Genomic DNA, 15,353 nt, shown 5'->3' with positions numbered 1-15,353 from the left:
GGCTCCACTGCTGCTGGCGGGATCGATGTACATGACGCTCGCTTTGCTGCTGGATGGTGCGGGTGAAGGGCGCCTTCTGTTACTGTCGTGAAGTATGTCCAGATGGGCTCCATCGCACTTGGTGCACCTTTTCTTTAAGCGGCATTCGGCTGCCATGTGTGAGCGCGCACAGCGAAAACAGCGCTTGTTGGACTTTATCCATTGACTTGCTTCCTCCGCGTTCAGCTTGGGGAAGGAGTCCCATTGCGCTAGCCAGTGTTCTTTCTCACAGTAGGGGCACACTATCTTCCACTTCTCCGTTCTGGAGGGGGTACTGTGGCTCCTGCTGCTCGGTACTGACTCCGATTGGTGCATCACAGTCACCGATCTTCTTCCATCATTTAGTCGTCTGGTTCCTTCTCTGGAGCCAGGGGTGCTCCGTCCGAATGTATCTAGCCGTAGGCTGCTGACTTCTCTCGCCAGGAAGTCTGCTAGATCGAGGAGGTTCGGTTCGGGGCCATTCGGGTCTCGGTGGTCTCTCTGCCGCCTAAAACGCTCCTGTCGAGCGGGCGGCAGCTTCTCCAAGATCCTTTCCACATTTGAGTTGGCGTAAAGTTCATGCCTCCCCTTCTCTCTCTGCGCTCCCAACATCCCTACCAGGGACTGCACTCTGATGGACAGGTCGTCCAGTGCTCGATTGTCTATTGCTGGGGGTAAGCGGTCGATGTGTCGGATCTCCTGGATCACGTAATCCCATATGCGCCCATACCTCTGGTCCAATGCTACCAGCGCTGCTGTGTATGGGGTGGTGGAAGTCGCGTAGGCGAGCGCTATATTATGTGCGCGGGGTACCTTTAGGTGCTTCAGTAGGATGGCGTATTTATGGCGTTCATCCAATACATCCACCAACATGGTCTCCAGACACATGCGGAGTTCTGTATACTGGGCCCGGTTCTCTTGGGTGAAGTCGGGTACCGTAGGCGTGCCAATGTATGACGCTGACTGTGGATACATCGGCGAGCGTTGGGGGAGAGGCCTCCTAGGCGAGTCTCCTCCCGCTCCTTGGTATGGGCTGGTACCGGCAGTGTACCATGGCCCGCTTGTCCAGGTGCTGTTCCTCGGTGCGGGTCGTGCGTCGTGCTCACCCGTGTATAGAGTCGGGGGTCTGTAGCGCAGCTCCGCGGGAGTATAGCCTGGGCTGTACCGGACCTCCTGGTCCGGTAGAGTACTGTGCTGTCGTCGGGCGCGGTTCTCCTCCTCTTCCTCTTCGTCTTCAGTTAGGTCATCCAGTGCTTGTAGTCTCTGGTTTAGCCTCTCCACAGGATATGCTGCTCCTTCCCGGTTGCTAGGTCTCGCTTGGACCGGTGGGGGGAGGTGGTCTGTGGGGGGTATAGACCTCGTCTGTTGGTCAAGTTCAGGGTTGTTTACTCGGCTAGGGGATGCCGCCCTGGAGGTGTGTCTAGACGAGTTCCTGGAGCCTCTGGCGGAGGGAGAGGGTGTTGTCCGTCTGATCAGCTGTTCTATTAGTTGCGCTTGCTGTCTGTCGCGCTCTGCGTCCCGTAGAGCACCAGCAGCTGCTCGCTGGCTGTCTGCTCGGTCTCGGGCCACATTCTCTTCCATCTGAATGCGTCTTATTTCTAGACGTATATGCTCTTCTTCGCTCCGCTGCTGGATCTGCAGTCGGTCGCGTTCAGCAGCGGCGTTCAGGCTGATGAGGAAGGCCTGCTGTAGGGTCCTCTCTGCCTCGCTGGGAGAAGGCGGTTGTATAGGGGAGCCTTCCCTCGGGGTACTCCTTGCGGAGCCTTGGAGCTCTATCTCCACGGTGCTCTCCCCGTCTTCTTCCGTGCCGAGTTCTCTCTCGGTAGCGTTGTATTCCTCCCGGGACTCATCGGGGACTACTTCTTCAGTACTGGCGGGGTGTGAAGTCATGTCTGGTTCCCACTGGTCCCCACCGTGAGCTTGGTCAGTTACATTAGAACCCGTAGGGGCCTCTATGGTCGGGGTAGTCTGGGCGTTGGGGTTAGACATACTTTTACTTTCTAGTTTTACCGCGTTTACTGTTAGTAGAAGACTAGGTTGTTGACTGACAGCGTAAGCCTCTAAGTACTGAGGGAGCCGTCGTTCGCGCCGTGGGCGTTGGTTAGGAGGATCGTTTCGTGGAGTGTTCATCATAGGCCATTTCAATATTAATAACACTATATTAATATTACACTAATTACCATCCGGCTCGAAGGACCAATTGTAACTGAGGGGTACAATTCCCTGACTGTATTGTTAGATATGATACTTACTACCACTACCTCTTGTACTTTAGACTCTGGCCACCCAGTACTAGGCATAAATAATTATGGTAAACACTCCCACGTAGATGAAACGATCCAACACAAATGTACCAAGTCGAAAGTCTGCGTTTAATAATAATTAATACATAGCAAAAGGTATGTAGAGCAATCACTTAATTACATTTATGATTTGAAATAGGATGCACTTTTATGGCAAATGAGTATTCGTTGGTATATCAATAGAGAACGTCCACTCTCTGGTGGCGCAGGCGGTAAATATACAACCTGGAATATTTAAGGAATAATAGCAATGATACTTTAATGATTATAGAACTGGATACACTAGGGGGGAATTCCGGTCGCTTGTAAGACAACTGGAGAAGGGGGGGGGGGTAGAGTCTGGCTGTATCCGTCTGGCCGAGGGTATCCTGGGAGAACCCACGGTTGTGCGGCTCGGTGCCTCAGCGATCCTCGATCCACAGATGAAAGCAGTTGGACTCTCTGTGGGCCGGCTTCCTCCGGTCCACGATGGAGAGACGTGAAGCGACCTCGTCGTGTAGAGCGTCTCCTCACCTGTCGTCCTCTCCGGGGGGGGGGGGGGTTTCCAACACACGGTAGTGTTGGTCTTTATCCATAGAATAATCACTGTATACAAAGCATAATCCGTGCCTGGGAAGGCGGGCTGTCGTCGGTAGAATAATCCGGTATGCAGGTCCACTCGCTCGTCGGCTCTGGGGCTCCTCGGGTGCAGCCTCACATGGGGTCGGCCACCCTGGATAAGCAGCCAGTTCTACCCGAAACGATGGGGGTACTGACTACGATAGTATTCTCACCGCACGAAGCACTACATATGAATAGACTATTATTAGCTTAATAGACTACGTCCAACTCGACGATATAGTGCCAAATATGACTATTCAAATATTAATATACACGATGTCTCAATACCGATGGTAGGCCGAACTTGGCCTTACTCCCACACGTGGCGTCGCGGGGAGGCTTTACGTCTGTCACTCTATTGGAGGGTAAGAAACTGGACTAAAAAGAAAGTCCTACTTTAGTAGCGCAGTATATATACGCACTATGAACAAATAGTACCACTAGTGGTGCGGTAGCCAGATTCCTACGCGGAACTAGGACTTGTTCGTACATGTTGAGCGGTACGTTTGAACTGGGTCTGGGGGGTATGGCAGCCTGGCACCAAGGTCTCGACCAATAGTAGAATGGAGACTATTATGGGATGTTCAGTAGGCTAGAATGGATATTCAATGCATATTGTACAAGGAATATACAAGGGATATCAGGGAATATTAGAGAATATACAAATACAATTAAATATATATATATAAATAAATATATATATTCGGTTTAATCTGGCCCTTCACAACACTAACTATTCTAACGTTGCAATGCACGATTGATATCTTAAACAACGTTGCAAGACGGTTATAATGAAACACTCCAGCGACATCAAGGCTGTTCCTTCAACCTAAGCGGCGATACAATTAGGCATGGCACATTTCTTATTACGTCGGGACTCGGGACAACATTTGTGTTTGTGTCAGATTTGTGTTTGTATAGACCACATTGCTTAGCAGAGTTCAGTGATGTGAATGGAAACTGTCAAGTTGATCAACCGATTTTGAGTATCTGTAAGGGCGTGGGAGCAATCTTTTTATTTTTTTTAAGTAACTAAATAGTTACTTTTCACAGTAACGCATTACTTTTGGGTGTAAGTAACTAGTAAAGTAACTGAGTTACTTTTGAAATGAAGTAACTATAAAGTAACTGAGTTACTATTTTTCAGTAACTAGCACAACACTGCTTATGAACCACGATTATTTTCAAGAGAAACAAACAGGCAAATAGCCTAGCTTAGTCAATCTGGACAAATACATTAGGCCTATATTAAAAAAGAAAATCTGCTAAAATGCTGTTACTTGCTTTCCTGTTTCGTGGTGGGGCCGTCACTGCTGCTGGTTTAGCTCTAGGAGGCGCCGGTGACAGCGTAGCAAAACTTAGTTTGCTTTGAAGAAGTAGCTTTCTCCTCTTGGGCGACGGTGCCATCCTTGCGTTGTTGCATGCAGGTAGGACATAGCACTGTCTTATCTTATCTCTGTTTATACCATGTATGTGATGACTTATTTGAACACACACCTCGGCTGATGACCCGAGCTATTATTATGCAAAGACGAGTACTGTAGCGAGTGGGTACTTGGCCCGTGCAGGGCAAGAATGAGACCCCCATTTACTCATCTTTGCATAATAATAGCTCAGGACAGGTAGTCAGAGACTCAGCTCAGAGACAATCAGCAATTTTTCGTGTGTGGTCCTAGTGCTGGTCGCCGCGGTCGCGTGTCCGTTTATTATCCATGTATTATCTTTGGACGGTAAAAACGTGGGGGGGACAATAACTGCATTCTGAAACCATGCCGGGGACATGTCCATAAACATTCTATAAAAGGCATCTCTCTTTGTCTGTCTCTCAGTGGAGGATGTAATGATGGAGACGGTGGTGGAGGTGTCTACAGAGTGTGCTCCCATGGAGGAGGAGGACCCCTTCCCCATCACTGCAGAGTGCGAACCTGCAGCCAAGAAGAAGAGAGGTCAGTGGACCAGAGGCAGAGAGCTTCCACAAACATTACAGCACATGTTAAAAAAAATAATAGATATCTAACCCTAACTAACCTTACTGTCATGCACTTGTCCTAATAAACTAACCTACACTGTAGCACTCAACACTTTGATGAACATTGTTACTCAGCTGATAGAGTTGTGCCCTGCCTGATGACTTGTCGTACAGAACTTGTAAGTCGCTTTGGATAAAAGCGTCAGCTAAATGACTAAATGTAAACACCCAGGCTACAGCACACGTTAACTCATTCACTCCCAGCCATTACCCTTATCCCGTTCTAACTGGGCCAAGCTTTAAGGATAGGTGTGCGTCACCTTGTTTGTAGAGCTATATCTATATTCTATATTATAGCTATGGAGACAATACTATGGTAATTTGACAGTCAGTATTCTCGGTCGAACTTGCAAAAAATTATGAATTTCTTCATGTATACGTTCACGCATTATCCCGTGGTGAATATTGTATAATTTCAGAGTGATCCGGGCTAATTCCTGAAAAGCTGAGTTATAGTGCGCTATGTGAATTCTGTTAAAAGCATTGGCGTTTCATCACTGGACACTAAGGCTGAGCCCGAACGTTCGAACGTTCCCGCGGCGCCCGCTCAATTATTCAATCATGGCAGCTGCAAGAAGTGGGAAGACGTCACCTGTGTGGAAACACTTTAAATTAACGGAGGATAAGGCAAAGGCTGTGTGTCAAATGTGCGACAAGCACTTGGCATTCCACGGTGGCACATAAACTGGATCTGGACGGCGGGCCCACCTCCTCAACCACGCAGACACTACTGCAATTTGATACCAAACCAATGAGCGAGAAGAGAAAGAAGGAGTTATTTAGAGCCATATGAAATCCGCGTTCACGGAATCGCGGACGGAATCGCGGAATTAACCAATAAAAATGGAATCAACTGCAAAACATGGAATATTGCAGAATTTGGCCTAATCTGGACTGAAATTCCGTTTTTGGGTGGAACGTTTGGTGCACACGCGACCGGGGAGGTGGGGACGCTAGAGCGGGTTACACACAACACCGCAGTGCTTAAGCACCATGCCCATCACACCATGCCCAAAAGATCCACCGTTTCCAACAACCTAACTCTGAAGTACGGGCCGTGCGGGAGAAAGTCTCCTTTTACATTGACTATGCCACAGCTGTGGCATTCACAACAGACGCTTGGACGTCGGTGGCGATGGAGGCGTACATGGCAGTCACCTGTCATTTTATTTCCAACGAGTGGGAACTACTGGGATATGTCTTGGAAACAAAAGAACTGGAGATAAAACATTCTGGAGTAAACATCGCGCAACGCCTGGGTGAAGTGGCTGGCGCGTATGGCATACCCAACAAAAAGTGAGTGCGTTATATGATATTATGTTTGACTGCTGTCTTTTCCCTTTATTTTCTTCTGAGTGCTTTGTTTACATGTTTACATGAACAGCCACCAATGTAAATTTTTTTTTTCACCGATAGACTATGCAATGCCGCCCCCGTAAAATCTATAATAATAAAATTAATTAATAAAAAAAACGAACGTTCGAACGTCCGTTCAAAAAACCCTGGCGAACGTTCGAACCCTAAAAACAGGGTTCGGGGACAGCCTTACTGGACACGCTACTATTTCCAAATCAAATGTATATAATAGGTATTATGTTTCATCATGAAAGGGGGGGGGTAGTTTTTTGATGCTTTGATCGCCAGTAATGGCATTCGTTTTGAACACCGCACACACGCTGATCAGCTGGATCGATATGAAATCATTGTAAGATCAAGGTGGAATTGACGTCAGATAGTCCTTACCTTTGATCAAGGTTATTCCAAAAAGAATATTCCAATTGTCTGATTGCATTTTCCAGTATTATTGATGTCCATCTGGTCCCCGACATAATCCGGCACAACACATGCATCGAGTGTCCTGGACACATTTCAATGTGATCGGGTGAACCGCTAGGCTTGCCTGGACCAAAATTCTCCGCCCGGAGCGATTTAGATGTAACACACAGTCTGGAACAGGGTTTACTGCACTCTCGATACTGCCACCTAGCAGTATCTGGCCGGTACTGCACCCTTGGGGTCCCAGTATGCCTTTTAACGCTAACATAGAGGTCCGTGACACTGAATAGAATATTAAAATCGAAAAACTGACCAAATAACGTATACGTGATTTGCGTTCAACGGTTGTCGAGCAACGGTTGACAGCGCAGATTGAGTTAAAGATGCAACACCCAGGCTACAGCACACGTTAGTTTAGTTTTCGTTTATTTATTTAGCACATTATTTAAAAAAAAAAGAAAAAGTGCTAGGAGGGAACGAAGCCCAAAGGGCTTGTACAAAGTTCCACTCCCATCTCATTGTCCATAAACAATATGAACAAATTACATGTACCGTACTTTTCGGACTATAAGCCGCGGCTTTTTTCCCCATTTTTCGACCCTGCGGCTTATATAACGGAGCGGCTTATATGTGGACAAAACCCGAAAATCGAAATATTGCTTTTTTTACTGCATTGAAATGTTATTTATCTGTTCCCTTATTTGCTAAACTTAATACAACTTGTAAATGAGTTAATGTTATTTGTCCGACAGTATTGTGTCCCAATGGGAGTCATGCTCTGTAGAGGTGGGAACTTAAAGCTCAATATAAGAACGGCACCACCACTCACAGAATCAAGAAAGAGCAATCAATCTGTCAATCCTTTCCGTGTCCGGGCCGGGTGAGGTTTCCCACGTTGAGTCAAATTCAGCCGCAGGCTCCACTCCTTACATATGGTAATTAAACATTAAAACACATGCGGCTTATAGTCCAGTGCGGCTTATATATGTACACATCATTCAATTTAGCTGCTGCGGCTTATAGTCGGGTGCGGCTTATAGTGCGAAAAGTACAAACATGGTCTACAAAATAAACTACAAAACAGGATCAGAGACATAAGGCAGACACTATAGCGAAAACATGGAAAATTTACATGAGTCGGTAACAAGAACAATTATTATTATTATTATTTTTTTTAGTACAAGAGGGCAAAGAAAGGGGAGAATAACATATTAACGGTATATAATGAGGAAAAGGAAACAAGCAGTCATACTAACAGTAGATGTAACACTGATGACACAGGAGTAACTTAATGTGACAGTGATTTATGATGAAATTAAATTCGATTTTAATTGTTTTTTGAATATGGATAAGGAGGTTGTTGACCTCAATGATGTTCCAGAGTTTAGGACCTCTAAAGCTAATGTTGAATTGATGGCTAGTTGTCCGACAGAAAGGTAAGTGGAGTTTATTGCTATGGTTTGTTGGATATGAGTGAAATTCTGATGAAAAGATGAAACTATGGAAGGTATCAGGAAGATCTTGCCTATTGTTAATGAACTTGAATATGAATGAGCATGTTTGAACGGTATTAAGTTTGTCAATTGATAGTAGAGAATATTTGCGGAACAGAGGTGCAGATGGTTCATATCTGGTAGAGTGGGAAATCATCCTGAGGAACCTCTTCTGGATTATGACTAATTTGTTGAGATATGATGGATATGATGCAGCCCAGACTATTACAGTAGTTAAGGTAAGGAAATAAAAAGCTGTAAATGATGTAAATTAAAAATAATAAAGGGCCCAGAATCCCGAAGAGGATCCTTGATTTGACAGATGAGCATCCATTGGATGACACAAACTGCTCTCTGTTGTCTAAGTAGTTAGTAAACCACTTGAGGGCAATATCCTGAACACCATATCTATTGAGTTTAGAGATGAGAATGTTGTGGTTGACAGCATCAAAAGCTTTGCTCAGATCTAGAAAGACACCAAAGATGCAACACCCAGGCTACAGCACACGTTAAAGATGCAATGCCCAGGCTACAGCACACATTAAAGATGCAACACCCAGGCTTGGTGTCGATCGTGTCGCCAACATAATCCACCACACATCGTGCATTGGGAGCATTTGGCGCTTCTCAATCCGATCGTTATAACCGCTCCATTTGCCCGACAAAGAAAAGTGCGCCGGATGACATTTGACCGTTGCGCAGACCAAGATACAAGGTATCAAAGGGTGCTCGATACCGCCGTCTAGCTGGATGCGGCCGGTATTGCACTTTGGCGATCTCAGACTCATTCCCTATGGTAACACCGAAGTCCCCGGATGAATAATTAATAAGAATATCGGAAAAAGACTTCCGGTTACGCTACAACATGTAGCACACGCATTTTGCAATTGCTCCGCTCCCACTAACGCTAATTTCGTTTAAAAACATTATTTGGACAGTAAAGAAAGAGAATAGACCACATCGTATGTATTGTTAAGACCCTCTACTAACCATATCAAAAGACAATATGGTTAAAGGTGGAAAGAAGGCAGAGAAAATAACTACGGCAACTTCAACGGCGCAGGACGTAAAAAAACGAGATAGACGCGTCCGAACCGTCGCTGGTTCTGAGCCGACGGCGACAAGCTCCGAGGAGGAGAAGGAAGAGGACAACGTACCGGGATCATCGATTACGGTCCCCGAAAGAGAGTCAATAGAGACCAACATAAAAGAAGGTACAGATTCAAGCTCCGTGAGAGGGAGAGCAGCCAGATTTATGGATTCCAACGTCACTGCATCTATCTACCATTTGCCGTCAACTGAAGTAAGCAGAAATCCACCCGATTTCAACACATTGTCTAACCTGATGGTAGAACAGTCTAACATGATGAAAGAACAGTTAGAACAGTCTAACCAGATGAAAGAACAGATGGTAGAACAGTCTAACCTGATGAAAGAACAGATGGTAGAACAGTCTAACCTGATGAAAGAACAGATGGTAGAACAGTCTAACCTGCAGATTACACACATCAAGGCGCTCGAGGCAAACGTCGAGGCTAAATTCGATCGCATCGAGGCTAAATTCGATCACATCGATGAGAAATTAGAAGAAGTCAAGAAAGCGTTCGATGCACAGTCAGAGCGAATCACGACAGTGGAGATTTCGGTGACAGAAAACACAAAAGCAGTCAAGGCGAACGAAGGTATCATGACAGTGATGGGAGAAGAGATGGAAAAAGTTAAAGATGAATACCGGAGGGAAATAAAATTGCTTAAAAACGAAGTGATGGAGAGGCAACTAGAAACCCATCGTTACCACAGGCGGAATAACATCCGCATTGTGGGGCTTGATGAATCAGTGAACTGCGATGACATCAACTTTCCAAACGAGTTATCAACGATTTTGAATAACTCCGATCCAAACAAAGTGCCAGAAGTGGAACAAGTTTACAGAATTGGTTCCCAGGGGCAAAATATCAACGGGCCGAGAGTCATCATTGTCACTCTGCGGAAAACTACAACAAGGGATGAAATCATCAAATATGCTCGCAACCAACGTGGGAAGCTGAAGTATGGTGATAAACCAATATTTATCTACGAAGATTTGAGCAGAGAGGCCATCATCCGACGTCAACCATACAAAGTTGTGATGCAAAAGCTGTACACAGCCGGCCACAAGCCAAGGCTAGCATATCCGGCGCTGTTATCATTCTTGGACAATAACGGCCGCAGGTCAGGTCCATTTACACCCTTTGATGCTGAGGATTTCCTGATTCAAAATGCAGCAAATAACCCAAAGCATGACGGAAATGCCGGAATCAGTTAAGCCTCTCTCTAAATATATACCAGTGTAGGAATGACTTTATTGTGTTCATCAATGAGGTCATTCCACCAGTGTTGGAATAACATTGCTGTGTTCATCAAAGTAGCAAACGATATGCAAGTCGTCTATAACAATGTTTACTGTGTATAATACGATTCATAATACATTATAATTTCAGTCTCTGGTCTCTGAGGGGACAAATAAATATCAATGCAAAAAGATCTATCTGGAATATTCTGGGTTTATCGCTCAAATGCCCTGGGTCTCTTAGATCATTCTGGAATGTAAAATAGTCTAGGCACTAGTATATTCTACAACCTTCTAGAATATAAGGCACCATGACAACGAAGTAAAATAGTCTAGGCACTAGTATATTCTACAACCTTCTAGAATATAAGGCACCATGACAACGAAGCATACAACTCTAACAATAACATTCGGTGTGCATACACATAGCATATATAAATTAAATGAAGTGCAATCAGCCCTTAATAATACTTTAAAATTATCCACACATAGACGTATGGGCACAGCAAGGTTATTCTAACAATTTAAGTAATCACTCCATTAAAGGCACATTGAAGCGCTAAAAGGCGCTGCTTTTCTATCTTATCTAATCAGTTAAATCGGTTCTAGTGGCTTCTCCACGTTGATAATTATTTATCTCTTATTCCTTATCTATATCTTTCCATTGATTTTTATTTTATTAAATTTTTTCTTCTCATCACCCTATATTTTTTAAATATAATTTAACTTACATTGTTCTTTTCCAATGTTCTTCACATTAAGGTGTCAATATTACTATATATTTTTTAAATATATTGTAACTTACATTATTCTTATCCAATGTTCTTCACATTAAGTGTCAATACTGATCTACAATCTTTTCCTTTTTTTTTTCCCTCACACGTTGGTGGAGGGTTCAAAGGAATATGTCGATAAAGGTTTATTCTCTTTTTATTTTATTTTTTATTTTTATCTTTAGGTTATTTATCACAATACTTCATTACAGTAAGGGAAGGTGCAAGACCAAAAGCGACATTCTATTGCAATAGAATGGAAATGTTAGATCCTATGGCAATGAGCATAGGAAAATTAGGATTACAATGCTCAGGTTGGGCAATCCGGTGGACCATGGGAGAAAGTCAATCGCGGAGGATGTGTTCTTGGAACACAGGCATGTTCGACTTTCTGGGAGAGGGGAAAATAGGGGATTTTTATTTGTATATATATATGTTTTTAAGCTCAGCTCTCAACGGGACCTCATTAATTGGATGTGCATCTATTGTAGCTTCATACTCCAGAAACATTACCAAAAACTACACGAAAACATGCATAGACTATGGCTAGTTTGAATATAATGGTATGGAACACCGGTGGGATAAACAAACAACACAAGCGCAAAAGCGTGCTTACACTGATGAAAAAAGAACATGTGGACGTGGCACTATTAAGCGAAACGCACATTTTAGAGGGAGACATAAATACGTTAGCGGATAACATATACCATAATATTGGTCACTCTTCTTTTGCTACGAGAACTAGAGGGGTAGCCATAGTCGTCAGACGCAAATTAAATATCGAATTGAAAGGGGTATGGTCGGATGCTGAGGGGCGCATAACTATAGCTAGGATTATACACAATAACAGGAAAATTGCATTGGCAGCGGTATATGCCCCGAATTTGTACGAAGTGGGTTTCTTCACTTCACTAACAGGAGAAATGTTAAACCATCCCGAGTACTCATACATAATAGGTGCGGATTTTAATGCCATTTGGAACCCAAGGATGGACAAAACTTACCTTTCCTTCTCCAGCGAACAAAAGAATTCATCTAAAGCATTAAAAGATTGGTCGAAATCAACAGGAGTAACTGATTTATGGCGTTCACTTAACCCCATGACCCGCAAGTACTCCTGTCGTTCGGCGAGACACAACACACTATCCAGAATTGATTACGTCTTTGCATCCCCGAGAATATTTGATAAATACGAAGTGGAAATGACACCCAATGCGCTATCAGATCACTGCTACTTAATCCTGAAAGCAACATTTGGTACATTATCTACCCGGGCCCCAAGATGGCGTTTTAATTCGATGCTGCTTAACAACAAGGAATTCATTACACAAATTAAAGAAGCTCTCACAGTATTCCTACAAGTTAATGCTAACTCGGTGCAAGATCCCAGAATATTATGGATGTCGGTAAAGAGTATGATCAAGGATTTCTCGGATAGATTTACCTCCATATTGCGCAAAAATCAAAACACAAAACTGTCTGAAATGGAAACGCTTTACTCAACGCTTTTTAATTCTTTAAAATACAACAACTCTACTAGACTAGATAACCAAGTTAACATTCTAAAGACCGAGATCAAAGCAATGTACAGACAAAAATCGGAATTGCAAATACGCAGCACTAGACAACAGCAGTACTTCCAAGGTTCTAAACCTAGTCACCTATTAGCCATGCGACTAAGAATTAATGCAAAATTTGCAGATATAACTGCCATTAGGAAACAACAAGCTCTAGTAACAGAACCCAAAATAATAAACGATACATTCAAAGAATTCTACTCCGATTTATATAACTCAGAAACGACCTTTGATCAAGACAAATTAGACACATATCTTAATCAAATTACTCTCCCTAAACTTACAGATGAAGACGCTAAACAGTTAGAAGTACCGATCACATTAGAAGAACTCAAGAAGGCCATATCCGGAATGAAAAACGGCAAAGCTCCGGGAATTGACGGTATCCCATCAGAAATGTACATTTCTTGCTGGGACATATTTGGACCCTTATTACTAAATATGATCTTATACTCAGTCAAAGAGGGAAGCTTCATCGAACACCAAAATACCGCACTCATTTCAGTTCTTCACAAAAAAGACAAAGACCCCACTGAATGCGGTAGTTACCGTCCTTTAAGCCTCCTCGGAACCGATGTCAAACTGTACTCTAAGATATTAGCCATCAGATTGCAAAAGCATATGACGTCTTTAGTTCATACGGACCAAACAGGCTTCATAAAAGGTCGCCTGATCAATGATAACATAAGGCGAATACTGCACGTACTAGATACAGACAAAGAGGACATCACACCTAAGGCGATACTATCCCTGGATGCTATGAAAGCATTTGACAGGTTGGAATGGTCGTTTCTATGGGCAGTATTGGAAAGGATGGGGTTAGGAAAAGGTTTCATTGATATGATTAAAGTACTATACAAGGACCCATCGGCCATGATTACAACAGGCACAATCATCTCCAAAATCTTTCCGGTATCACGCTCTGCCAGACAGGGTTGCCCTCTTAGTCCCGGACTATTCAATTTATCATTAGAGCCTTTAGCACAATATATAAGACAATCCCAATCCATAGAACCAATCGTAATCAAGGGCACACAACAAAAAATTAGTTTATATGCGGACGACGTAATATTGTTCATGCAAAACCCCAACACCACATTGCCTCATCTGCTCAAGTTGATTGAGAACTTTGGTGATTTATCGGGATTTAAGATAAATTGGCCGAAGTCGGCTTTCCTTCCACTTAACACCCCTGCAAAAAAAGATATAACCCTCCCAGGTGCGATACCGATGGTAAAACATTTCAGATGCTTGGGAGTGGAAATATTCCCCACCATAAGACAAACGGTGAAGCACAATTACACAAAAATACAGAACAAAATCAAGGACGACCTGGACAGGTGGGCAAAACTTAAAAACTCAGTACAGGCAAGGGTATCAATAGTTAAGATGGATGTATTACCAAGAATCAATTTCTTCAGCTCAATGCTTCCGTTACCTCCTCCAGAGGGCTACTGGAAAAGATTACAAACCTCCACATACAAATTTATTTGGAATAACAAACCACCTCGCATAAAAAGATCCACCGCACAGAGAAGTAAAGCAGACGGTGGCATGGCAGTCCCAGATTTTTTACAATATTTTAATGCCTTCACATTAAGACCATTGAAGAAGATATGGTTTGACCCCGAGGCTTTGGTATCTTGGAGAAAATTAGAAGAAAACATAGTAGCCCCACAGAGATTGAAAGACATAGCATACACTAAACTTTCAATCAAGCATTGTGAGCGAGAATTTGGCCCAATAATAACCCATGCAATCAGGACATGGCGGGAAACTCAAAGGAAATTTCCTAACAATCAAGTATGGCATAATCACACTCCCATATTCAATAACAATGCTCTCTTAATGGGAAAACGACCTATAAGATTCCCTGTATGGGAAGAAAGAGGCATACACTCATTAGGGGATATTTTTAATAACAAGGGCCTCTGTAGTTATGTCGAAATATGCATAAAGTTTAACCTCACCGAGTCCACATGGCTTTTTTACATACAGTTAAAACTTTGTATGAGATCTCACGGTGTTCCATTACACATACCAATTGAACACCACAGATACCACAAATTTTTCTATGACAGAAATACATTGGGAGGTTTTGTATCAGGTTTTTATTCACAATTACTAACGTCCTCGTACGAAACCCTTCAACTAGACAATGTCTGGAGGAGGGATATACCAGACCTGGAAAATGACTTTGATTGGCAAGGAGCCTGGGCAAATGTCCGACTTACATCAAGGAACCCGGATCATCAACAAATCAATCTGAACTATATTCACAGGACATACTTGACTCCTATAAGGCTGTGCAAAATGGGGCTTATACAAAACTCCAAATGCTCCCAATGTACAAATGGGGACGAAGGAACATTTATGCACATGTATTGGGACTGCCCACCAGTTAAGGCATTCTGGGAAGATGTGTCCCAACAATTATCAATACTCGTATTTTGGA

At 43.5% G+C, this 15,353-nt stretch overlaps 1 protein-coding gene across 2 annotated transcripts in view; it reads left to right on the top strand.

Moving 5' to 3' along the window:
• elf2a (E74-like factor 2a (ets domain transcription factor)) overlaps positions 1-15,353 on the top strand; it is a 67,573-nt gene that overhangs the window by 35,687 nt on the left and 16,533 nt on the right. For both annotated transcript variants that reach the window (XM_084331226.1, XM_084331227.1), the window contains exon 5: positions 4,751-4,867. In XM_084331226.1, the coding sequence (XP_084187352.1) occupies positions 4,751-4,867 (117 nt within the window). The remainder of the gene's footprint in view (positions 1-4,750; positions 4,868-15,353) is intronic.

This window comes from Notolepis coatsorum (genome assembly GCF_963971535.1).
Source record: "Notolepis coatsorum genome assembly, chromosome: 16".
Lineage (NCBI taxonomy): Eukaryota > Metazoa > Chordata > Actinopteri > Aulopiformes > Paralepididae > Notolepis > Notolepis coatsorum.
The sequence above is the reverse complement of the archived record's forward strand: the minus strand, read 5'-3'. Positions and strand labels throughout refer to the sequence as shown.